The 24248-nt window shown below is 50.6% G+C and overlaps 1 protein-coding gene across 3 annotated transcripts; it reads left to right on the top strand.

The window, feature by feature from the left end:
* MED24 (mediator complex subunit 24) lies at positions 135–24248 on the top strand. 3 transcript variants are annotated; one of them, XM_018065018.1, is made up of 27 exons: positions 135–191; positions 607–795; positions 883–965; positions 9872–9910; positions 10264–10337; positions 10703–10935; positions 11079–11135; positions 12583–12694; positions 12823–12973; positions 13278–13391; positions 13857–13904; positions 14512–14594; positions 14883–14969; positions 15243–15354; positions 15831–15973; positions 16487–16524; positions 16966–17048; positions 17377–17555; positions 17679–17778; positions 18088–18263; positions 20738–21002; positions 21259–21440; positions 21607–21697; positions 21999–22098; positions 23008–23088; positions 23358–23506; positions 23668–24248. In XM_018065018.1, the coding sequence occupies exons 2-27, from the start codon at positions 666–668 to the stop codon at positions 23782–23784; spliced, it is 3027 nt and encodes a 1008-aa protein (XP_017920507.1). In that variant the 5' UTR covers positions 135–191; positions 607–665; the 3' UTR covers positions 23785–24248. The 3 variants fall into 3 exon arrangements, with proteins under 3 accessions (XP_017920507.1, XP_013827927.1, XP_017920508.1); XM_018065019.1 differs by lacking the exon at positions 135–191 and adding an exon at positions 265–437; XM_013972473.2 differs by lacking the exon at positions 11079–11135.

Here is a 24248-nt window from a genome sequence, read left to right as displayed (position 1 = left end):
ACTGACTAGCTTTCTCGTAGCTTCCGCGCTAGCTGAGTCCAAGGAACTACAATTCCCAGGAGACATAGTGGTGTGACCGGTGTCTCGCTGCCTTCCTATTGGTTCATGTTTGTTACTGTCAGCCAATAGAAAGCTAGCTCTTTCCTAAGTGCCAAAATGGCGACACCTAGGATCTAGAACTAGATTGTCCGGTAGGCTTAAATTTGGGGAGGTGATGGACGGAAAGGAAATAGGGAATTATAGTTTCAGGGTTGGGGAGGGTGGAGGAAGTAGGGGGAGAAATCTGGATTTGGGGTAGTAGTGGCTGAGGGACGCAGCCAAAGCTAAGGGCATATTTAGGCAACCGGAACTGGCTTAACCCCTTACTGCCCATTTATTCTTTGTATTAAGCCCCTTTGACACTCTCTTCTTACTGCTCTTGTTTAAAGAATGTTCAGGTGGGAATAACCTAATAGGATCCCTGTTTTGCCCCTTTCCCCCTTTTTTTCCTTTTTAGTTCTACTTCCCTTGAATCGTCCTATATCGACTCCATTCCATCTAAGTCTGCGCTCCACCCCCATCTCCCCGCCGGGTTCTTTCCTTCAGAATCCCTTTCCCTTTCTCTAGCTTGATTTCTCCAACCTCAAGGCTGACTGCTACCGGCCCGGTCTCCTCAGAGTGAAATCATGAAGGTGGTGAACCTGAAGCAAGCCATTTTGCAGGCTTGGAAGGAGCGATGGAGTGACTACCAGTGGGCAGTCAACATGAAGAAATTCTTTCCCAAAGGAGCCACCTGGGACATTCTCAACCTAGCAGGTCTTAAGTGAAGTAGGAAGGAAGGATGGGAGGGCTAAACCCAGAAATGTTGTAACACTGAGTCTTCCTTTGTTATTCTCCTTGCAGAAGCACTACTGGAGCAGGCCATGATTGGACCTTCCCCCAATCCTCTCATCCTGTCTTACCTCAAGTATGCCATTAGTTCCCAGGTAAACTCTTCTACCTGTTCCAGACAGGGTTTGAAGGTGAAAGGCTTGGAATATAGTTGTCAGCTCAGATTTTCTAGGTGAATTTGTTTGAACACATCGTTTCCCTGAGCCTCAGTTTTCTTGTGAAAATAATAATACTCCATTGGTTATGATGAATATAACATTAATTTACTCTATCAATAAATATTCACATATGCTCTGGGGATTTAGCTGTGAACAAGGTCTAGTCCCAGTGCACAGGTATTTCGTGAGTAATATAGGCATGTGAATAAGCAGTCAATCACAGGATAGGATTACGATATAGGACAGAGTACTATGGGAGTACATGGGAGGGATACCTAATCCCAGGTTGAGCAACCAGGGGGGAAGTGATGTTTAAACCAAGACTTGAGTGTTGAATGGGAATTAGCCAAGGAGATTGATGAGAGTGTACAAAGCAGAGAGAAAAGAATATGCAATGGTTGGGAGACAAACATCACATGATATTTAGGAATTGAAAATAACGTGATATGGCTAGAGTAGGGTAGGGCTTCCCTGGTGGCTCAGTGGTAAATAATCTGCCTGCCAAAGCAAGAGACACCGGTTCGATCCCTGGGTCAGGAAGATCCTCTGGAGAGGGAAATGGCAACCCACTCCAACATTGTTGCCTGGGAAATCCCATGGACAGAGGAGCCTGGCGGGCTACAGTCTATGGGGTCCCGAAAGAGTTGGAACACCACTTAGCAACTAAACAATAACAATGGCTAGAGTAGCAGTTTTGGCCTTAGAACATTTTATGCTCTTAAAAATTGAGACTCCTGCAGAGCTTTTGTTTATATGTATTATATCTATTCATATTTACCACTTTAGAAATTAAAAAAGTACTTATGTATTTAAAAGTAACAAAAAGTAAACCCATTGTATATTAACATACATAACGTTTTAATGAAAAAGTAACCATATTTTCCAAAACAAAAATGAGTGAGGAAAGTGGTATTGTTTTACAGATCTCTTTAATTCTGGCTTAATAGATTACAGCTGAATTCTCATAGCTGCTTCTGCATTCAGTTGTTGCAGTAGGCTGTTTCAGCTGAAGAAAATCTGGCCTTGCACATCAGATATTTAGCTTGAAAAAGGAAGAATATTTTAATAAGCCTTTCAGATAAATGTGGATATTTTGAAAGGTTTATTAAAATATTCTTCCCTTTTAATTAACCTTGAGTTTTAGTAACTGTGTATACCTATATCGCTAACATCCAAAATAAGATAAACCATTTCCATTCTCCCAGAAAGTTTCCTTGTGCCCTTTCTAGTCCATCTTCCTGTAACCACTAAATATTTTCTATTCAGTTCAGTTTAGTTCAGTCGCTCAGTCGTGTCCGACTCTTTGCGACCCCATGGACTGCAGCACACCAGGCCTCCCTGTCCATCATCAACTCCCCAAGTTTACTCAAACTCATGTGCATTGAGTTGGTGATGCCGTCCAACCATCTCATCCTCTGTCGTCCCCTTCTTCTCTCACCTTCAATCTTTCCCAGCATCAGGGTCTTTTCAGGTGAGTCAGTTCTTCGCATCAGGTGGCCAAAGTACTGGAGTTTCAGCTTCAGCACCTTTTTCTATACCCATAGATTAATATTGCCTGTATTTGGATTTCATAGAAATGAACTCGTGTTTAGTATTAACTCTTAATGCTCTGTCTTCTTTTAATGTAAATGTTGTTGAGCTTTATGTTATTGTATATGTCAGTAGTTCATCCTTTTTTAAACTTGCTGAGTAGTATTCCTCAGTTGGCACGTAGTTCTTATGCTTCCTGTTTCCTCTTGGCATCAAGTCTCATTTCCATGTTAGCACATATTCATCTACTGTGGTTTTTTTTTTGGCTGCACTGGGTCTTCACTGTGGCACACTGACATTCTCTAGTTTTGGCTCTCAGGCTTCTCTAGTTGCAGAGCACAGGCTCTCGAGCACTGTGACTCAGTAGTTGCAGGCTCTCTAATTGTGGTTCATAGTCTTAGTTGCCCCTTGGCATGTAGGATCTTAGTTCCCCAGCCAGGGATCAAACCTGTGTCTCCTTCACTGGAAGGCAGACTCTTGACCACTGGACCACCAGGGACGTCCCTACCTTGTTCTTTTTAACTGCTGCGTACTGTTCCAGATATACTTAATTTCAGTTCGGTCGCTCAGTCGTGTCTGACTCTTTGCGACCCGGTGAATCGCAGCACGCCAGGCCTCCCTGTCCATTACCAACTCCCGGAGTTCACTCAGATTCATGTCCATTGAGTCAGTGATGCCATCCAGCCATCTCATCCTCTGTCGTCTCCTTCTCTTCCTGCCCCCAGTCCCTCCCAGCATCAGGGTCTTTTCCAAGGAGTCAACTCTTCGGATGAGGTTTCCAAAGTATTGGAGTTTCAGCTCTAGCATCAGTCCTTCCAATGAACACCCTGGACTGATCTCCTTTAGGATAGACTGGTTGGATCTCCTTGCAGTCCAACGGACTTTCAAGAGTCTTCTCCAACACCACAGTTCAAAAGCATCAATTCTTTGGCACTCAGCTTTCTTCACAGTCCAACTCTCACATCCATACATGACTACTGGAAAAACCATAGCCTTGACTAGATGGACCTTTGTTGGCAAAGTTATATCTCTGCTTTTGAATATGCTGTCTAGATTGGTCATAACTTTCCTTCCAAGGAGTAAGCGTCTTTTAATTTCATGGCTGCAGTCACCATCTGCAGTGATTTTGGAGCCCCCAAAAATAAAGTCTGACACTGTTTTCACTGTTTCCCCATCTATTTCCCATGAAGTGATGGGACCAGATGCCATGATCTTCGTTTTCTGAATGTTGAGCTTTAAGCCAACTTTTTCACTCTCCTCTTTCACTTTCATCAAGAGGCTTTTTAGTTCCACTTCACTTTCTGCCATGAGGGTGGTGTCATCTGCATATCTGAGGTTATTGATATTTCTCCTGGCAGTCTTGATTCCAGCTGGTGCTTCTTCTAGCCCAGCGTTTCTCATGATGTACTCTGTGTATAAGTTAAATAAGCAGGGTGACAATATACAGCCTTGACGTACTCCTTTTCCTATTTGGAACCAGTCTGTTGTTCCGTGTCCAGTTCCAGCTGTTGCTTCTTGACCTGCATATAGGTTTCTCAAGAGGCAGGTCAGGTGGTGGTGGTTTTAAATTTTTTACCGTTATAATCAGTGTTTCATTGAATGTTCTTATACTTAACCTCTCTGCATATCTGGCACTGTTTCCCTAGAATAGATACACAGAAATGGAGTTGCTGGTTTGAAGAGTACGCATGTGTTAAATTATAATAGATCCTGCAAATTGCTCTCAAAAGATGATTCTCTCAGTTTACACCTGCTCCCCAGTGCTTGAGAGTATTTCTCCACACCTTTTTCCGTGTTGAATCTTTTAACATTTTTTTCCCCAGAGAGGCAAAAAATTACAACATATTATAAGATGTATTTCCACAATTGTGATGATGAGTGTATTTTTTGAAATGCTTATTGGCTCTTTGTATATATTCTGTGAATTATGAATTTTATTTGCCCAATTTTCTATCATTAGTTTGTTTTCTTTATTTTTTAAGTAACAATTTTGTGTGTGTACGTAAGTGGTAAGTTGCTTTAGTCATATTTGATTCTTTACAACCCCATGAACTGTAGCCCACCAGGCTCCTCAGTCCATGGGATTTCACGGGCAAGAATATTAGAGTGGGTTGCCATTTCCTTCTCCAGGGAACCTTCCTGACCCAGGGTTCAAACCTGCATCTCCTGCTTGGCAGGCAAATTCTTTACTACTGAGAAACCCGGGAAGCCCATAAATCACATACCATACATTTTATGCATTTAAAATGTACAGTTCACTGATTTTTAGTATATTTAGAATTGTGCAACCATTACTGCAATCAATTCAGACCATTTTCATCACCCCAAGAAGAATTCTTACTGATTTTGGTGTCTTTTAATATGTTGTATCTTGTAATTGTTGTCTGTTATTTATGTTTTAACTTTTCTTTCTATCAGTTTTTAAACTTGTTTTCTTTTCTTAGCATGCAGAATTTTATTTCTATTTTTTGTGGGGAGTGTAGTGCCACGTGGCTTGCAGGATCTTAGTTCCCCAAACAGGAGTTAAACCCAGGCCCTTGGCAGTGAAAGTGGAGAGTCCTAACCACTGGACCACCAGGGAGTTCCCTAGAATTTTGAAAATGTATTTGTTTTCAGATTTAATTGCCTTTTTTCCTCTCTATGACTTTTGTCTTTCATAAGTGCTTCCCTTCTCCAAGGAACAAAATATAATCTTTAATTTCTGCCAACACTTCACTTTGTTTAACTCATTTAGAATTTATTCTGATATGAGGAAGAGATCCAAATTTATTTATTTTTCTGAATAGATAGACAATTAGCTTAACTGCCTTAATTGAATAAGCCATGCTTTTTTATATCTTAAATTCTCTGATAGTTGAGAGTCTATCTCTTGACATTCTAGTATATTTCATTAACATATTTGTCTTTTCTTGGACTGTTGCTTTACTATTTTAATTACTGTACCTTTGAAGCATTTTTGATGCTTGTTAGGCAAGTGTTCCCTTAGTTGTTTTATTTTTCAAAATGTCTTGGCTGTTTTCAGGCATTTTTCTTTTCCAGTCAGATTTTAGAATCAAGTTAAATTCTTAAAAAAGCCTATTGCATTTTGATTGGAGTTTCCTCGACTTTGTAGATTTGGGGAATTCGTAGGTTAATTTTGGAGAGATCACTCCAGTTGTAGTTTGAAGAATGAGTTGGAGGGAGGCAAGACAGAAGGCAGCGAGACAGTTTAGTGTGGCTTTTTTTTTTTCTGTAAAGGACCAGATAGTAAATACTTTCAGCTTGGCTGGCCGTATGGTCTCTGTTACCACTGTTCTATCATTATTGCTCAGAAGCACATACTGGTGACATATAAATAAATGGATGAGGCTGTGCCCTGACATAACTTTATTTACCGAAAAAAGGTGGTGAACCAGATTTAGCTTGCAAGCTGTCATTTGCCAGCCCCTGATTTCTGCTGTTGCAGTGATTTAGGTAAAAGATGATACTGGCTTAAACTTGAGAAGTGGCAGCAGGAAAAAAAAAAAAGAAGATGAATTCAGGAACAATTTAGGAAGTGGTACTGGCAGGGTTTGGTGATTAATTAGATGAAGGGTGTGCAGGAGAGGAAGAAGTCGAGGCTAGCGTCTTAGTTTCTGATTCGGATATCAGATGGCTGATGGGATCTCAGGGAGACAGTGGGAGAAGAGCAGGACCACTGTCAGGGTTTGGTTGCAGGTAAGGGTGGAGATGCCTTATTTGATTCTGGCCTCATTTCATGGAAGGTGCCTGTGTGGGTTTTCCAAGAGTAGACACTCAGTACGCAGCTGAACATCAGTGTTGGAGACGCAGAAGGAGAGGTGGATGCTGAAGTGGCAGTTTAGGAGTTGTCTGCCGCAGGTGATAATGGAAGCTATGGGCATGGATGAGATTTACCCAGAAAGCATGCAGAGGGAACAAAGAAGTGACCCAAGCCATATTTCTAAGGAACCAGTCACATTTCAGGAACATACAGAGGAAAATAATTCCTCATAGGAATCTGCAAAGAAGGGACCAGTGAGGGAAGAAGGAAAGCAAGAAGGTGTGATATTAAGAAAAGCCCAGGGCGACCTCCCTGGTGGTCCAGTGGTTAAGATTCTGAGTTTCCATTCCAGGGGGTGCAGGTTCGATCCCTAGTTGGGGAACTGAGATCCCACATGCTGTGCAGTGTGGCCAAGAAAATACAAAAAAAAAAAAAAAAAGAAAAACCCAGGGAGGGGAGGGCCGAAGGATGAGGAGGTGTTTCCTGGTGTGAGATGCTGCTGAGAGGTCAGTGAGATCAGAGCTGAGAAGTATCTATGGGGTTTGACAACAAGTTTGTTGATGAGCTTAATGAGAGAGTCACGCAGTGGTGGTAAGGACAGAAGTGATTGGAGTGGGTCACATTGAGAACGGAAGCTGGGGAGGTAAAGGGTAGAGAACCCTTATGACTGAAGAGAGTGTGGTGGTTAATTGGAAGTATATGGTCTGCGGGAGGTTCTTGTAAAAATAGAAGAATCTTGAGATATGTAAACTGATGGGAAAGGCAAGAGAGGGTGGAGGCTGAAGTACCAGTGAGTGAGAAATAAATATATTTGAAAGACCTCCCTGACTTACAAAGTGCAGTGCAAAATTAGTGATTTATTCTCCCCTCAGAGTCAAGAGGCTCTTTGGTCCAGTGCTATCTCTGCATGTAGAGGGCACTTAGGAGCAGTTGAGGGCGTTGAATATGAAGAAGAGAGAGGGGATTAGAGAGCAGCTGCAGGGTCCCTCTGGGCCGGCCAGGTGTGCTCTGGGCCTTGTAGATGGGCTCCAGCCTTGGGGGCTGGTGGTAGGTTAGAGCTTCTGTGTTGGTAGATATATTAGGACTGGGATAGGTTATAAGTCCTGCTGTGAAAAACAGTTCACCATGTGGAAAGTATTTTTAGGTCTCTGAAGTAGCAGGGCTCTCTTGATACTGTTAGCAGAAATTTACCGAACAGAATTCTCAATTTGGAGACCGTAAATTCGTAGTAACTGATGGCATCCCTTAAACGTACAGATTTGGGGGTTTCCTCTTGTAGTTTGGGGTCAGTTTCCAGTGGGAATGTCCAGCTCCCCCTTCAGGTTGGTATCCAGCAAGGTTCAGTTCACTGCCAAGCTCTTGCTATGGGGACATTAGTTATAAATAAACAAACACTCGCCTGGAACATTACAGTCATCCTGCCCAGGCAGGCTCCCAACTTTCTGGCCACTGTCAGACACCAACTATGGCTTCACAGCATGACCCACTGAGAGTGGCACTAAACAGTAATTTGTGTGTTTAAGTCTTCTGTGTGTTTTGCTTCTCTTCATCCAAGAATACTGGTTAAAAAATGTCTGAACGGAGAGCAGCCTGTTCACGTGATGGAGAAATTATACATGGGAGGCATTGCCAAGCGTGTAAAATTCACCATACTGAGTCACTGAGGGTGACTTAGCTTTCTTTTAAATCTTTGGAAATTTCTCTTCTTCTATGAGGCAGGTGATTAGCCTGACAGTTTCTATCATTGTATTCTGCTTTTTATTTTGATATATTTTGCCACTGACTTTGAGTGTAGAGTTGGAACTATTTTCTGTAGTCTTATTCATATTTGATCAGCATGCTATAATTATTTTTTTAAAAATACAACAACTTAAAAGCTATTGGTAAAGTTTGGTTTAATTCAGGCCAGATTATTTCTTTTGAACTACATCTCCGATCTTATAATGGTGATAAGTAGGTTTTACTAATAGAAAATTGTGTTAAGGTAAAAGTTTTTTTAGAATGCTAGTTACTAGAATTCGTCAGTCGAAAGCAATAAAAACTTCCTGAGGACCTACTCTGTGATAGTCCTTGGGCTAAGTTCTTGGGAAACATAAATTTAACACCGATTCTATTCTCAGGGAGCTCACTGTTCAGGTGGCATTTTGCAAAATATGCCTTGCAGTTATGTTAAATGAGATACCGTGGTCAAATAAGTTGGAAAAGTATTGCTTGCCTCATCTCCAGTGATCTTAGAGATTTTTATTGTGTACAAGTTACACTAATGGGTAAGAGGAGTCCTACAATAAAGAAAGCTCTTTACTGAAAGAACCCTTTTCTTTAAAGCTAGCTCTTTGTATATGTTTATTTCAGAGTTTCTCAAACTCATATCACACAGAAGCTCTGTGTATGTGTGTGCATGTATAAAATTTCTTAACATCTTGAGGACCCTTTGGAGCAACATCTGCCAATAGAACTTTCTACAATGATAAAAATATTCTACCGAGTGCAGCCAAATAAATAAAAATACTAAAAAAAATGTTCTATATCTGCACTGTCCAGTACAGTAGCCACTAGCCCCATGTGGCTGATGAGCACCTGGAATGAGGCTAGTATGACTAAGGAATTGCATCTGTAATGTTATTTAACTAATTTAAACAGCCAAGTGTGCTGGCTGGTGGCTTCCCTACTGGACAGTGCAGCTTTGGAAGCTACTTTGGGAAATATTGCTCTGAGGGTGTGTTTTTACTTATTCATTCTGCAGACACTGTAGAATGAAGACACACAGACTGTCTTCAAGGAGCTTCTAGTTTGGTGGGCAGCAGGTGTCCACCGTGTCATGACAGGTCTAAGGGGATTGCTTAGAGCCAGAGGTTAAAGCGTCTGCCTGCACTGTGGGAGACCTGGGTTCGATCCCTGGGTCGGGAAGATCTGGAGAAGGAAATGGCAACCCACTCCAGTACTCCTGCCTGGAGAATCCCATGGACAGAGGAGCTTGGTGGGCTACAGTCCATGGGGTCGCAAAGAGTCGGACACGACTGAGCGACTTCACTTTCACTTTAGAGCACTGAGGAGGATTTCAGCTTTGGGTGATGTCCCAGAGGCATCCTAGAGAATGAGTGTGTATAATGAAATTTTTACTACCAATTTCAAAGTGTAAATGCTACCTGTTCATTGAGGGAACAGTTTGTATGTCTCCAGTTCTTGTCCAAATAAAATCACTCTTGGTTGGAGTTATAGCAATATCATGACCTCACGTGTTTCCATTCTTCTGCCCACCAGCAATCAAACCTTGTACTATGTGGTAAACAGTGAGCGGCAGGTGGGCATGAAACACGGCCCCTTTGAATCCCCAAATGATCCCCCCATTTATGCTGGTGCTGTCAGTCACAGTGAATTTGACAGAAGCAAGGATGGGCACAATGCCTGGTGTTACTGCCTGTCTTTGGGGCTTGAAGGCCTCTTGAAGGGGTTGAGATTTTCAGATAGCTGCAGCAGCTTTAAGTGTCAATGTTTGTTCTTCTCGATTGCACACACCGGTTGTCTGAACTTTATCTTTCTTCTTTCCCTCCAGATGGTGTCCTACTCCTCCGTTCTCACAGCTATCAGCAAGGTACGACCACAGCCACTCACAGCCTGGATGGGGGGCAGGGGACAGAGATACAGTGGTGACATATGGGGGCCCACCTCCTTGACTGTTCTGATCATGTGACCTCTGGGCCTGGACCATGAGCACAGCGTACCTCTGGCTGGCATGGCCGCCTTCCATTAGAGAGTGGGGGGATCATGGCAAGTGGGGGCTGGCAACTAGGAGCCAATTTCCAACACTGAAAGGATGCCGAGTGTGAATCTTGGGGTTGGAGGAAAGATGAGCAGGGCTCCTGAAGGTACCAGCTGCCTCATGTGGGAGACGGGGAGGTGGGGTGAGCGGGACACTCCATCGCATCGCCTTTGTTCTCTCCACAGTTCGATGACTTTTCCCGGGACCTGTGTGTCCAGGCTTTGCTGGATATCATGGACATGTTTTGTGACCGACTGAGGTAACGGCAGGAGCGAGGGGCTTGCAACCTTCCAGTATTAACTGAGTGTAAAGGAGAAGCTCCTGGCACGCAGGCTCAAACCATCTCTGTGGGTTCCCACACTTGTCCCCGCCTTGCTCTTCTGCACCCACCCATCCCCATCTTTTTCTACTTATTCTCTTAGGGCTAAAATGCCTCTGCTCTATTTGGAGTAGCTCATTTGAAATCTTATCCAGTAGAAGCCGACAGGGCAGTCTTCCCCAGGACTTTGCTAGCTTCCCAAGTCTCTTCCCTAGTAAGGGAGGGCCAGGCACTCTGGGGAACATGGGTGTGGGTCGGATTTCAGCCTTTGGAGCGGAGACAGATTTTGCATCCTTTCCTGGTAGCTGTCACGGCAAAGCGGAGGAGTGCATCGGGCTGTGCCGGGCCCTGCTCAGCGCCCTCCACTGGCTGCTGCGCTGTACTGCGGCCTCTGCAGAGCGGCTCCGGGAGGGGCTAGAGGCCGGCACCCCAGCGGCCGGAGAGAAGCAGCTTGCTATGTGCCTGCAACGCCTGGAGAAGACTCTCAGTAGCACCAAGAACCGGGCCCTGCTCCATATCGCCAAACTGGAGGAGGCCTGTATGTCCCCTGGTTCCTTGAGCCCCACCCGCCATCACTCCCATAGCCAGGTCTTTAATTGAGAGGGGAGAGGCAGGATGCCATCCCACTTTTTTCCAGGAGGATCTGAAATCATCCCACTTCCTTTTTTTTCTCCCCATAAGCATTGCATACATCCCAGGGACTTGGGCAGGGTGGCACCCGAGCCAATCAACCAACAGGTATTTACTGAGCATTATTGTATGCCCAGCACTGTGCCAGGTGCTGGGGGTGGGGGGTGGGGGGCTACCAAAGGAGCATGTGGCAGGGTCCCTGCCCTCAACGAGCGTACCTGCTAGTGGGGAGCAAGGCTAGCATCTAGTATACATGGAAAAAATGAGCGGACAAGACAAGCACACCATCCATTCTTGTGTTTGTCTCCATGTGTTTGTAATCATCCTCTGAAAGCAAATGACGTTTGTGTTTGAGTGTTGCCTAAAAGATCCCTTTAAATGCAGTACCAGTCTGCCGTCAGGCCTGTTGTGCCATTTGCTTCTCAACTCAAGTGCAGATATTAAATCCTGGAACCCTCCAGAGCCCGGGGATCAGACAGATGACTTGGTGGGAGGGAGGACGGGTATTGCTGGACATGGGGCCCAGAGACCACAGTCTTGGTGATGAGGCTTGGGATCACGGAAGGAACTCTTGTTCTTTGTAATGAGAGTGCTGGAATGGGTTACACCCAGATAGATCTTTAGGACCTGGTTGAAGAACTAGTTCTAGGATTCGTGTATTTATCACTTCTGAAAATATGGTTTATTGCCTGTGAGAAGTCCAGAAAGATGATCACTATGAAAAAGTGGGCTCTGTGGACGGTTTCTTATCTATCTTGAGCACTTGCTGAATGTTTATTGGCTGAAAAATGAATGAATTTTTGACTTAATTTTATTGGCTCTCAGGTCTTATCTTTTTCTTCTTTTTTTCCCCACTATGCTACATGGAGGTTAATGGGCTAGTTGGTGCCATTGTTCATCATTTGACCCTCTGGAAGTGTTAACTAGGATAAATGACTTACAATTAAGTGCTAAACTCTGCAGCGTAGACCATGAGTTCAGGCATTTAGGAGTAGGAGATCAGTGGGTTGGAGTGTTGGGTAAGTTGTTAAAGGAGCTGGGGCTTGAACAGTGACTTAAAGGACAGTGAGAGTGTGAGAGGCAGAGGTGAGTGGAGGGGCTTTTCGGAGGGGCCCAGCGAGAGCAAAGGCCCAGATGGGGAGCGGCTGAACACAGAGGCTCTTGAGGCCTCCAGCTTGACTGGGGTGGAGAGCAGCAGCCACTTGCAAGGCTGGCCCACTCTTTTAGTGACTCGGGGCCAGCTTCTTGTTCCGGCCGCGGGACTGCAAGCCCGCTGGGCCTCTCTCTCTCACTGCCTGTGTTCTGTTGTGCCTAGTCTCTGAAGTCAGCTGCGGGCGCCTCCTAGAAGTCGGGCCTCTGGGAGTCGTTTCTAGTGGTCTCATCATTAGTGCTCACCCCCCCTTCTGGAAACAGTGCATGCTGCCCTCAGGTCCCCAGCCTCCATGCCATCCTTAGGGGAAGCCTCCCCACGCGGTTCTGTGGGCCCTGGGGTTTGGGGCCAGTCTCTCCCTCTCCTCAGGTTCCCATCCTCCTCCGCATTTCCTCTCTCTGCCAGCCTCCTGGACGGCCATCGAGCATTGTCTCTTGAAGCTTGGAGAGATCCTGGCCAATCTCAGCAACCCCCAGCTCCGGAGCCAGGCTGAGCAGTGTGGCACGCTCATTAGGAGGTACCCGCACTGGGGGTGACCCCGGGGAAGGGAGGGACGGAGGGCCGCGGGGGTGGGAGGGCAGACGTGGCCCCTGGCCCCCACGCCTCTGCCCTCACCGCCTCGCCCCCTGCACTCTGTCCCCTCAGCATCCCCACCATGCTGTCCGTGCACTCTGAGCAGCTGCACAAGACTGGCTTCCCCACAGTCCACGCGGTGGTCCTACTCGAGGGCACCATGAACTTGACGGGCGAGACGCAGCCCCTGGTGGAGCAGCTGATGATGGTGAAGCGCATGCAGGTGGGAGGCCGGGGTGGGTTCTCTGTCCCCACAGCGGGCTGGCCATGGCAGCAGGAGGGAGGAGTCTTCTGGTCTTTCCTGGGAGATGCAGGGTTTCTCCTGCTTTGTGGCGGATCATGGATCCCCGTTGTGGTGGTTCTGTCTGGTGGAATGGCTCTGCTGTCTCACCTGCCGTCCTGGGCTCTCGCTCAGGAGTCAGGGAGGTGTCTGTGCTGCCTGGCTCTGACCTGCCGGATCCCCAAGGGTCAGGAGACTGGAGTGGGATGGGCACCCTCTTCTTCCTCACCCTTGGTTCTTCCCACAGCATATCCCCACCCCGCTCTTTGTTCTGGAGATCTGGAAAGCCTGCTTCGTGGGGCTCATTGAGTCTCCTGAGGGCACAGGGGAGCTAAAGTGGACAGCTTTCACCTTCCTCAAGGTACCTGGGCTATGGGAGCCACAGAGAGCCACTGTTGGGATGGTTCTCAGGAGGGACGGCAACCCCCTGGACCTTTGCCCCAGGTTTCTCCCCTCCAGCTTCATGCCTAGTTTGCCAGGTCCCCCGTTATCCAAAAGCCCCAAGGCTCTTCTGCCCGCTTGGCAGGCCTCTTCTGTGCCTTGGCACACAGGTGCCATGAGAGCAGTCCTCAGCCAGGTTGGCGTGGGGCAGCTCTGGGAGCCCACTCTCACAAAGGGCACTTCCTCACTGAGCCGTGGAAGCGGGGCTCCCGGCTCTGAGGCTGAGCGCCGGCATGTCTGATCTGGCTCTTAGAATGCTGTCACTCCCAGGGCAGGAGCGGCCCTGTCTCCACCCAGAGAGGGGGACTCAGGGAGTGTGCCTTTCGTTCTGGGTGAGAGAGAGAGGAGATTGAGCTTCCTGTTTTTCTCCCGCCTCACCCTCCAGATTCCACAGGTTTTGGTGAAGTTGAAGAAATACTCCCATGGGGACAAGGTGAGTTACAGAAATGAGATGGTGGAACTTTCCTGGTTGTCCAGCAGCTAAGATTCCACACTTCCAATGCAGGGGGCCCAGGTTCAGTCCCTGGTCAGGGAACTAGATCCCATATGCCGTACCTAAGAGTTTGCATGCACGACTAAAGATCCCATGTGCTGCATGTGAGACCTGGCGCAGTCAAATAAGAAAAAAAAAGAAATGGGGAGTGGGCATGGGAACAGGCGAATCCTTGGTTCTGCTCTGGAGAAAAGGGCCAGGGAAGAGTCGTGTGGCCCGAGCTGGGCAGCAGTGTGTTCTTGTAAGGAGGCGGGCTGGAGGTGGGGCCGTCCCTAAGCTTCTGCGCATCCACACACAGAAGGCAGCCAGGCCACTCTGGAGGCGAGGGTGCCTGAGATGCCCAGGGCTGGAGTCCCAGGGCCAGGGTACAGGACACTGACACCCCATACTATTCCCGTTCGGTTGCTGGAAGCCAACGGTGGGCACAGCCAACTTGTTGGCTACTGTACCCAGCAGTGTGTCCTTGTGAGCCTACAGTGCAGGCCGTGGGTGGAGCGGGGGGCCTGGAAGCCAGATGGCAATTTCTGGCTTTACTTTACTCTGGCAGGACTTTACTGAGGATGTCAATACAGCTTTCGAGTTCCTGCTGAAGCTCACACCGTTGCTGGACAAAGCCGACCAGCGCTGCAAGTACGAGGCCCCCTGCTCACCTGGCTTTACTGGAAGGAGTTCTGGCTCTCCCCCGCCCTTTTTTCCCCGTCAGTGCCAGAGGACCGTCTGCTTGTTCGCTCCCCTTGGCAGAGGCAGGAGGCAGCTACTCCATGGTTGCTGAATGCCCGAGCCCCTGTGCCTTCCCTCAGGCGCTCACAGTGTTCTTCCTCGGGCAGGGCCTCATTTCCCACCCCCACCACCCAATAATCCCTGCAACATGCCCCAGGGATGTTATATCCCATCCCCCATCATCTTTTTCCCTCACAGCTGTGACTGTACAAATTTCCTACTGCAAGAATGTAGCAAGCAGGGGCTTCTGTCTGAGGCCAGTATGAACAACCTCATGGCCAAGCGGTAAGTGGGAACTTGGGCCCCTTGACCACCCGCCTCGTGTCCAGCCTGGGCCGCTGGGTGCCTTTTCTCTCCTGTCTAGAGTTTGGTTGTGGGTGACAGGAACCATGCTAAGGGTTGCCAGGGACAAGAGACGCTGATTTCTGCAGACCAGGGTTTTGCACTGTTAGGGTTTTAACTGTCATCCTCCTTTGCTTCTGGACTGGACTAGGGTATGTGTCAGGAATTCATCTCTGTTCCTCTTACCTTCTCTGGACCAACTGGTCCTGGCTACAGCAAAGCAGATCGGGAGCACGCCCCTCAGCTGAAGTCAGATGAAAATGCCAACATCCAGCCCAACCCCGGGCTGATCCTCCGTGCGGAGCCCACAGTCACCAACATCCTGAAAGTGAGCTCGCCCATCCCTGGCCACCAGGGTCAGCCCTTCCCTCTTTCCAGGTTCCCTCTACTGCCAGATGAGTAAACAGGCCCCAGACCTCTCTCTCTTTTATTTTCTTTGGAAGCTGAGAAAGGGGGAAGGTGAGGGAAGTGTCCTGGAAACAAGTGTGTGTTGAGCATCGTCAGTCAGCCTGGCGCTGTGGTGGGTGCTTTGCTTGCTTATGTGGAAACAGTGCCGAGTCTCTCAGCAGAGAGACCCCAGTCTGGCTCACACTGACCCCACTGCCCTCACCCCAGTGTGATTGAGAAGGGTGGATCCGAGAGCAGAGGATTCAAGGAACAGAGTTCCAGCTTGGAGTCAGTTGTAGGGTAAATTGTAAGTTGTGGTCTCCCATAGAATGGAGACAGGCAGAGAAAGAAACTGCGGCTAGGCTGTATCTGGGAAGTTCAGTGTTCTCCAGGATTGGTGTCCTGTCTCGTCCCCAGACGATGGATGCAGACCATTCCAAGTCCCCGGAGGGGCTGCTGGGCGTCCTGGGCCACATGCTGTCCGGGAAGAGCCTGGACTTGCTGCTGGCTGCTGCCGCTGCCACTGGGAAGCTGAAGTCTTTCGCCCGGAAATTCATCAAGTAAGAAAGGTTGAGCCCCTGACCAGGGTCTGGGAGGCATGTCTGAAGGAGGAGAGGGCAGAAGAAGGGCAAGGTCTCCCCAGAGATGCCAGGGCAGAGCATCCTACCCGGAGACTGGGGAAGGGCTGGTTTTCTGAAGTGAAGAGTGTTTTGCTTTTCAGCCAAGGCTGGTGCGGAGGAGGTGTTTGGTGAGGCGTCGAGGTGTTGAGCAGTGATGGGGAGAGACTGCTTTCATACCCACTTATTAATAAGGGGCTCTCACATTCTGCTGACCTTTTGGATTGACCTGGAATTTGATGTATAGAACATGGCTCCATTCAGCAAGCAGTTCTCTAGGGCTTGGAATCTTTTAAAAATAGAAAGAGTTCTTGTCTCTGTAGCAGTGGTGTTCCTTTTAAGTTGAACCCACAATTCAGACTCCATTGATCGCCTCTGAGTGGGCAGAGCCCCCGACCCCAGCCGCTGCTCAGCCCTCACCCTGGTTGATGCCACCTGTCTCCATTCCTTCCACAGTTTGAACGAATTCACAACACACCGCAGCGAAGAGAGCAGTAAGTCAGCTCTGCACACTGCAGACCCGGGGGCGCTGAAGGAGGGGTGTGGGGGGAGAGAACAGGGGAGGAAGAGGATGCCTTTGCTCATCCTGGGGAGGCTGTGTGCTCCCCTGAGGATGACTGATTGGAGCTTTTGGGGAGCCTCAAAAGAGGGTCATGCTGGGAAAAGCATTCTTCCCACACCACCGTCTGTGTCTCTCCATCAGCATAATGATTTGGTCAGGTGTTGCGGGGGAAGGAGGGTTTAGGAGTCTTTGGTTCCAAGGAAGGGATGATGTCCCAACTGAAACTCAAGAAAAGGATTCTGAGCCTCAGAGCTTTGAAGGAGCCATTCGTTCCCTGACCTTCCTTGAGGTAGTTCCTGAGCCCCTGGCGATCCAGCCAAGGCCTTCGGGCCCATGCCTGAGGCCGTGGGGTCAGCCTTCTCATCCTTCACAGCCAAGGCGGCCTCGGTTCGAGCCTTGCTCTTTGACATCTCCTTCCTCATGCTGTGCCACGTGGCCCAGACCTATGGCTCAGAGGTAAGTGAGGGGGAGCGGTCAGGATTGGGCCACCAAGTGGATACAAAGGAGACAGAAGCAACCAATAACTTCCCACCTCACCCCTGCCCCCAGTCTGGGTCCCAGGCCAGTTAGTTCTCCTGGCTGCAGAAAATCAGGTGCCAGCGCCCTAGTCAGTAGATGCTCCCTTGTCGTTTCCTGAGTGCCACACGCACCACCAGGTGGCAGCAGAGCCCCTGTCTTTCTCCCTTAGACCAGTTAGTCCCCAGTTCTTCAGGCTGGGAAGGGCCAAACCAGTGGGCAGGACACGAGGTCCAGGCTGCTGCGCCCCCCACCCCTCCTTTCTCAGGTGATCCTGTCCGAGTCGAACACAGGAGGGGAGGTGTTCTTCTTTGAGACCTGGATGCAGACATGCATGCCCGAGGAGGGCAAAATCCTGAACCCCGATCACCCTTGCTTCCGGCCCGACTCCACCAAAGTGGAGTCCCTGGTGGCTCTGCTCAACAACTCCTCGGAGATAAAGCTCGTGTCAGTGGCTCGGCGCCTGCTCCCAGGGTGGTGGTGGGGGCAGGCTTGGGCCCTCTCCCTCAGCCCCGCCCATGCCCACCCACCCCTGTGGTGATGTTTTCTCCCGCCCCCATCCCCGTGTAGGCAGATGAAGTGGCACGAAGCCTGTCTCAACATTTCAGCGGCCATCCTGGAAATCCTCAACGCCTGGGAGAATGGGGTGCTAGCCTTTGAGTCCATCCAGGTAGCTCCTCTTTTCCGCAGCCTTCCCTCTTCCCTAAGGCACAGCCAGTCTTTGATAGTTTGCTACATTTCATAAAAACAAAACGACCCTTCCTCCAGGAGCCTATGTGTGGGCATTGGCCTCCCCTGTAGTCATAGTCTTAGCTACCCTCTCTCACCAGGTGACTTTGGGGAAATCAGACTTGTGGTGAAAAGAGGCTTGGATGTGGCTCCAGACCCCACTGCTCTGCTGAGTTGCTCACGGAGGCCGGGGCAAGTGATGGCCAGGGAGGGGGCGAGAGGCCCCAGTCACTCTTTTTCCCTCGCCCAGAAAATCACGGACAGTATCAAGGGGAAGGTATGCAGCCTGGCAGTGTGCGCTGTGGCCTGGCTCGTGGCGCACGTGCGGATGCTGGGACTGGACGAGCGTGAGAAGTCGCTGCAGATGATCCGCCAGCTGGCAGGGCCGCTGTACAGCGAGAACACCCTGCAGTTCTACAATGAGAGGTCAGTGACCCGCCCCTCCCTCCTTGAACTCTGCAGGTCTGTGGTGAGAAGTCAGCCCCTCCAGTAACCACTCTTCCTCCTCTTCTCTCTCCCTCTTTTGAAAAATCAGTCGTTTATTTATGTAGCATACACTGGATAAATGGGGTCTTCACTGCGGTGCGCGGGCTTTCTCTAGCGGCGGCGGGCAGGCGCCACTCTCTGGTTGTGGTGTGTGGGTTTCTCACTGCGGTGGCTTCTCGTGTTGCGGCACACACGGGCTTAGTCGCTCAAGACACGTGGAATCTTCCCACACTAGGGGTCAAACCCGTGTCCCCTGCACTGGCAGGGGGGTTCCTAACCACTGCACCACCAGGGAAGTTCCCCCTCTTCTCATACCTCCCCAAACATGCCACTTGCCTGCTCACTCACATTCTCAATCACATCTTCACTCGCTGACTCAACAGTGCTTGTATGTGTCTTTGTGCCGGCCGTGTTTATAATCCAGCATCTGCTGTGTGTGTGCCAAACTCCAGACCCCAAACGGCCAGGATTCCTGCCCTCAGAGAGCTTGAGTCCCAGGTGCTCGCTGGTGGGAACAGTGCTTATCTCAGCTCTGTCCCTCTCTAGGAGCTGTAGAGCCCCTCTATAGTGTTTACAGGCTGTGGGCCTGTCCACCCCCTCCCTACCCTGCCCCCACCCCCTCTTCTGTGACTTTTTCTTCCCTGGACTTTTCAGAGACTTGGAAGACCTCCTTAACAACTTCAGCTATGTTGAGTCAGGGGGTGTGGGTTTGTTTACCCATCCAGTAAGCTTTTTTAAAACATTGTGGTAAAAAAATACATGATCTAAAATTACCGCCTTAACCATTTTTAAGATAACAGCTCATTTTTATGTTTTTCTGACTCTGCTGAGCCTTTGTTGCTGCATGTGGGCTTTCTCTAGTTGTGGTGAGCTGGGACTACTCTTCATTGCGGTACACGGGCTTCTCATCGTGGTGGCCGATCGTGGTGGCCGCTCGTTGTGGAGTGTGGGCTATATAGGGCGCTTGGGCTCAGCAGTTGTGACTCTCAGGCCCTAGAGTCTGGAGGCTTCAGTAGCTGTGGCGCACAGGCTTTCTTACTCTGAGACGTGGAATCTCCCCAGCCCAGGGATCGAACCTGTGTCCCCTATACTGGTGCGTGGATTCTCCACTGTACCACCAGGTCCAGCAGTAGGGTTCAGTAGCGTGTTAAATATATTCACATTGTTGTGAAACATCTCTAGAATGTTTCCATCTTGTAGCTCTGAACCTGGACCAACAACACCCCTTCCTGTCTTTACCCCAGCCCCTGGACCCATTAAACACCACCCCTTTCTGTCCTTCCCCAAGCACCTGGCAACCGCCACCCTAGCTTCTGTTTCTGTGAATTTGACTATATAAGTGAAATCATGTCTCACTTTGTGTAATGTTCCTCAAAGTTCAACCATACCGTCGCATGTGTCAGGACTTCTTGCTTTTTTAAGGCTGGATTATATTCCATTGTATGTATATGTTGTATTTTGCTTATCTGTTCCTCAGCTGATGGACACATGGGTTTCTTGCACTTCTTGGCTGTTGTGACTAGTGTTGCTATGAATGTGGGCTTGCACCAAACATTAAGTTATGAGTGATGACCCGCAAGGTAGCCATCAAAATGTCTTTTAAGGGAAAAAATGGAAACACAGCTGATATGAGATCGGGAGGGTCTTTTCCCCTGCCTCCTTCTCTGTTCCTCCCTCCTTCCTCATCCTCCTCCCACAAATCAGGGACTATTTTCTTTGATATAATCGATTGTGAGCACCCTAACTGCTGTCCGGGAAATCTGTGGCTCCATCCTGCAGGTGGGAAAAGTGGCTATGAAAGTTGTGGTGACTTTCCCAGAGCCACGCAGTATTCCCTGAACGGTTAGCTCTCAGGCCCAGGCCTGCATTCACCATCAGAGACTCCTGTTATGAGGAAATTCCTGGATGTACTTATATTTGCCCAGCTACCAAGGGCCGGGAAGAGTCTTGTGGGGCAGCCCTTGGGCCCCTGTCCTGGAAGTAACAGTTTACTTTGGGAGGAAGCCAAGGCCGGGTGGGGAACCCCCCTCGAGCACAGCCTAGAGGGAAGTGATTGTATTTATCAATATTGACGCCAGAGGATTGGCAGGCCCAGGCCTGGAGGGTGGGGGAAGTTGGAGGGAGAGACTGAGAGAGGAAAAAAAAGTATGAATATATTGCTGAAATGACCCGAGAGGCAAGTGCCCACCAACCCCCTGTAGGCTCGGTGCTGGCACAGGGCTGGTGGGGTCACATCTGCTCAGGGTTTGCAACTTCCTCTTGTCCCCTCCCTCCCTCAGCACAGAATGAGGCTGATTTCCCGGTTCCTGGTTCCGTAACCCTAATCCTGGGAGGAGTGGGGCCTGGGTGTTTCCGCCCCGACTCCCACCCCCTCTGTTGAACCTGTACCACTGGCCCTCCCTCCCCCCCCCCAGGGTGGTGATCATGAGCTCCATCCTGGAGCACATGTGTGCGGACGTGCTGCAGCAGACTGCCACACAGATTAAGTTTCCCTCCACGGGCATGGACACCATGCCCTACTGGAACCTGCTGCCCCCCAAGCGGCCCATCAAGGAGGTGCTGACGGACATATTTGCTAAGGTGCTGGAGAAGGGATGGGTGGACAGCCGCTCCATCCACATCTTCGACACCCTGCTGCACATGGGTGGTGTCTACTGGTTCTGCAACAACCTGATTAAGGTACGGGGGTGCTGGGGGTGGGCTGTGGGAGCAGGCATCCTCAGACTGCCAGAGACAGGCCTGATGAGACTGAGCTAGGTCTGGTTGTCTGGCTCCCCAACCCTCAGCCTGGCGAATCCCAGCTCTAGAAGGTTCCTTGGGCTCCAGAGGCCAGTCCTCGCCTGGGGCGCTCCTGGGCTCTGAGGGGAGCTGTGGGATGTCATTGCCCTGTGTTGAGGGTCCTCAGCTCCTGGGTCCCCCTCCCCTGCCCCCCCAGGAGCTGTTGAAGGAGACACGGAAGGAGTACACACTGCGGGCGGTGGAGCTGCTGTACTCCATCTTCTGTCTGGACATGCAGCAGGTGACCCTGGTCCTGCTGGGCCACATCCTGCCAGGCCTGCTCACTGACTCCTCCAAGTGGCACAGCCTCATGGACCCCCCTGGCACCGCTCTCGCCAAGTAGGGTTCTGTGCGGAGCTTCCAGTCCCCCAGCCTGGTTTTGGGTGCCCTGCCTGGGCCCCAGCCCGGAAGCTGGACTGCGGGGAAGCCCTTTTTGGTGGGGCCTGGTCAACGGGCACAGAAGCCCCCTTTGATTTTCCCCCCATCTCCTGGACCCCTTTGCCAGGCTGGCCGTCTGGTGTGCCCTGAGTTCCTACTCCTCCCACAAGGGACAGGCATCCTCCCGCCAAAAGAAGAGACATCGGGAAGACATTGAGGTAGGAGGGCACCCCTTCCTGTTCCCTTGCCCACAGACGTGTGCTGAGCCTTTCTTTTAAGAGGCGCCTTCCTGGGCACAGGCAGCCAGGCATGGCTCCTGCCCCTGGGCCACTGTATTGGGTGACTGTGTGGGAGGGTCTCTCCCTAGGGTGGTGGGAGGGTGGCGAGAGGGAAGGTGCTCCCCAGGAGATACTGCCTGCGGCCTGTGGGGACTTGATTCCCAGCTGAGTTCCAGCTGCCTCCCTCATCCTGGGAGATGTCAGGGTGCAGGGGTGGTGACGTGACTCCTTTGCCCCCCAGGATTACATCAGCCTCTTCCCCTTGGACGACATGCAGCCCTCGAAGCTGATGCGCCTGCTGAGCTCCAATGAGGAAGATGCAAATATCCTTTCGAGTCCCAGTGAGTGTGTGGACAGAGCCAGGTGGCCGCTTCCTTTCTGGGAGCTCACGCCTGCAGAGAGGCGCTCTGCTCTGGACCCAGCGTCCCTCTGGCTGGCCCCAGGGGGTGTGGTGGGCATTTGCCCCAGTCTGCCCCTCCGGCTGCTCGGTTTCCTGCCCTGGAGACCCTGGAGGTTGCTGTGCTTTCTCCTTCAGGGTTGGCTCTGTCCTACCCAGATCTCAGCCCAGCCCAGGGTGCACAGCTGACCCCTCCCCACCCCTCACCCCAGTGAGTTCACTGCCTCAGGCACAGACTGTGCCCTTGACTCAGCCCTGACCTTCCTTCCCCTGAAATGGGCCCTGAGGCCTGGAGCAGCCTGGACTGGGGCTGGACTGCTCCCCACTCTTCCTGTCAGGAGAACAGCCCTCCCCCACCTGCTTCCCTAGATGTCCTCACGCCTCCCTGCCAAGGGGTCTCCTGTGGCGTTTAGTTTTTCCTGTTTCCAGAGGTTTCTCCTGAGGCTGGAGGTTCTCTGGGGCCTTGAGGGATTAGGGGATCAGTGTGCTTAAGAAGAGGAAAGATGAAGGGTCTGCCACGCACAGACCCCTTGGCTAGTTACTTGGTTAGTGACTCTTGGCTAGTTACTTAGCGAATCTTAGCCTCTGCTTCTTTGTCTGTAAAACGGAGATGTGCGGATTTATCGGTTTCACCCGTGTACAGCCTGCAGCTTGGTGCCTGGTGGTGCTGACTTAACCTTAGTTCTTCTCTCTTATCTGCTTGTGGTGGTGTCTGTGTTTGGGGCCCATGTGGCTGGACCCAAGGACCTCTCTGAGTGGGCCCTCCACTCCTGAGGGGTGAGAGCTTCCCCTGGGACAGTGGTTTTGATTACAAGAGGCCATTTCCTCTATGCTCCCTCATTTGTCCCCACAGCCGACCGGTCCATGAGCAGCTCCCTGTCGGCCTCCCAGCTCCACACAGTCAACATGAGAGATCCGCTGAACCGAGTCCTGGGTGAGGCCTCCCACCCTGGTTCCCGAGCCTCGTCTCCTCTGCCTCATTCCCTTCCTCACCTCTGGCCCATCTACCCTGGCCGCCAGCTCTCCTGTCTCCCCCAGGCCCCCATCGAGTCCTTCTCTGGCTCACCCTCAGCTTTCTTAAGTGCTTTTTCTTTCTGATGTCCCCATTTTGGGGACCCCCTTGGCACTTCTTTCTTCTCCCGGAATCTGACCGCTTCCCAAGCCCTTCTCACGGAATTCTTCTCCTGCCCCCCTCTTTCCTAGCCAACCTGTTCCTGCTCATTTCCTCCATCCTGGGCTCTCGGACCGCCGGCCCCCACACGCAGTTCGTGCAGTGGTTTATGGAAGAGTGCGTGGACTGCCTGGAGCAGGGCGGCCGAGGCAGCATCCTGCAGTTCATGCCCTTCACCACCGTGAGTGTGCCCCCCCCCGCGGGCCCCAGCCAGCCCCCTCTAGCTCAGAGCGGGTCAGCAAGTCTCAGGAGAGCTCAGGGTCCAGTGGCCAGTGGGAAGGGGCTTGTTCCCCCAGACATCACGCCCACCACCACCCCGCTTAGCAGCTGTCTGTCTGACAGGTATCAGAACTGGTGAAGGTGTCGGCCATGTCCAGCCCCAAGGTGGTTCTGGCCATCACGGACCTCAGCCTGCCCCTGGGCCGCCAGGTGGCCGCCAAAGCCATCGCCGCCCTCTGAGGGGCCTGGCGTGGCCACGGGGGCTGGCAGGAGCGTTCCAGCCCTGTGCGCCTCAGAAGGGAGCTTGCAGAACGATGAGCCATCGTTGCTCACGTCCACATGACGTAACCTCCCGCGGTCGGTTTCCAGATCGTTCCCCCTGCTCCTGACTTCTGACCTCCAGGACGGCTCCCAGTGTCTTTCATAATTTCCTCTCCCCACTGTTAGTACCTCATGTGCGTGAGCAGCCTGCTTCCTTAACTCAGAGCAGGCTCTTCAACACCCCCGCCTCACCCCCACCCGCCTGCTTGTCCCCCTTCCAAGAGTGGATTTACCTCCAAGGAACTTTATGGGTGCGGGGGGTGTGTGTGTGTGTGTGTGTGTGTGTGTGTGTGTGTGTGTGTATGTATATATATATTTTTACATGAGGTGTGTTTGCCTCCTCTCAGTTGTAAATAAAGACCTCGTGGATCCCTTTATAGCCA

Source organism: Capra hircus, chromosome 19, assembly GCF_001704415.2.
Source record: "Capra hircus breed San Clemente chromosome 19, ASM170441v1, whole genome shotgun sequence".
NCBI lineage: Eukaryota > Metazoa > Chordata > Mammalia > Artiodactyla > Bovidae > Capra > Capra hircus.
This window is presented reverse-complemented; position numbering and strand designations above follow the sequence as displayed.

Excerpts from the sequence above, each read along its gene's own strand:
- MED24 (XM_018065018.1), top strand. The coding sequence starts at position 666 with ATGAAGGTGGTGAACCTGAAGCAAGCCATTTTGCAGGCTTGGAAGGAG. Across the intron at positions 12,695-12,822 it reads TGTGGCACGCTCATTAGGAG|CATCCCCACCATGCTGTCCG; the intron begins GTACCCGCACTG and ends CTGTCCCCTCAG. Across the intron at positions 12,974-13,277 it reads TGATGGTGAAGCGCATGCAG|CATATCCCCACCCCGCTCTT; the intron begins GTGGGAGGCCGG and ends TTCTTCCCACAG.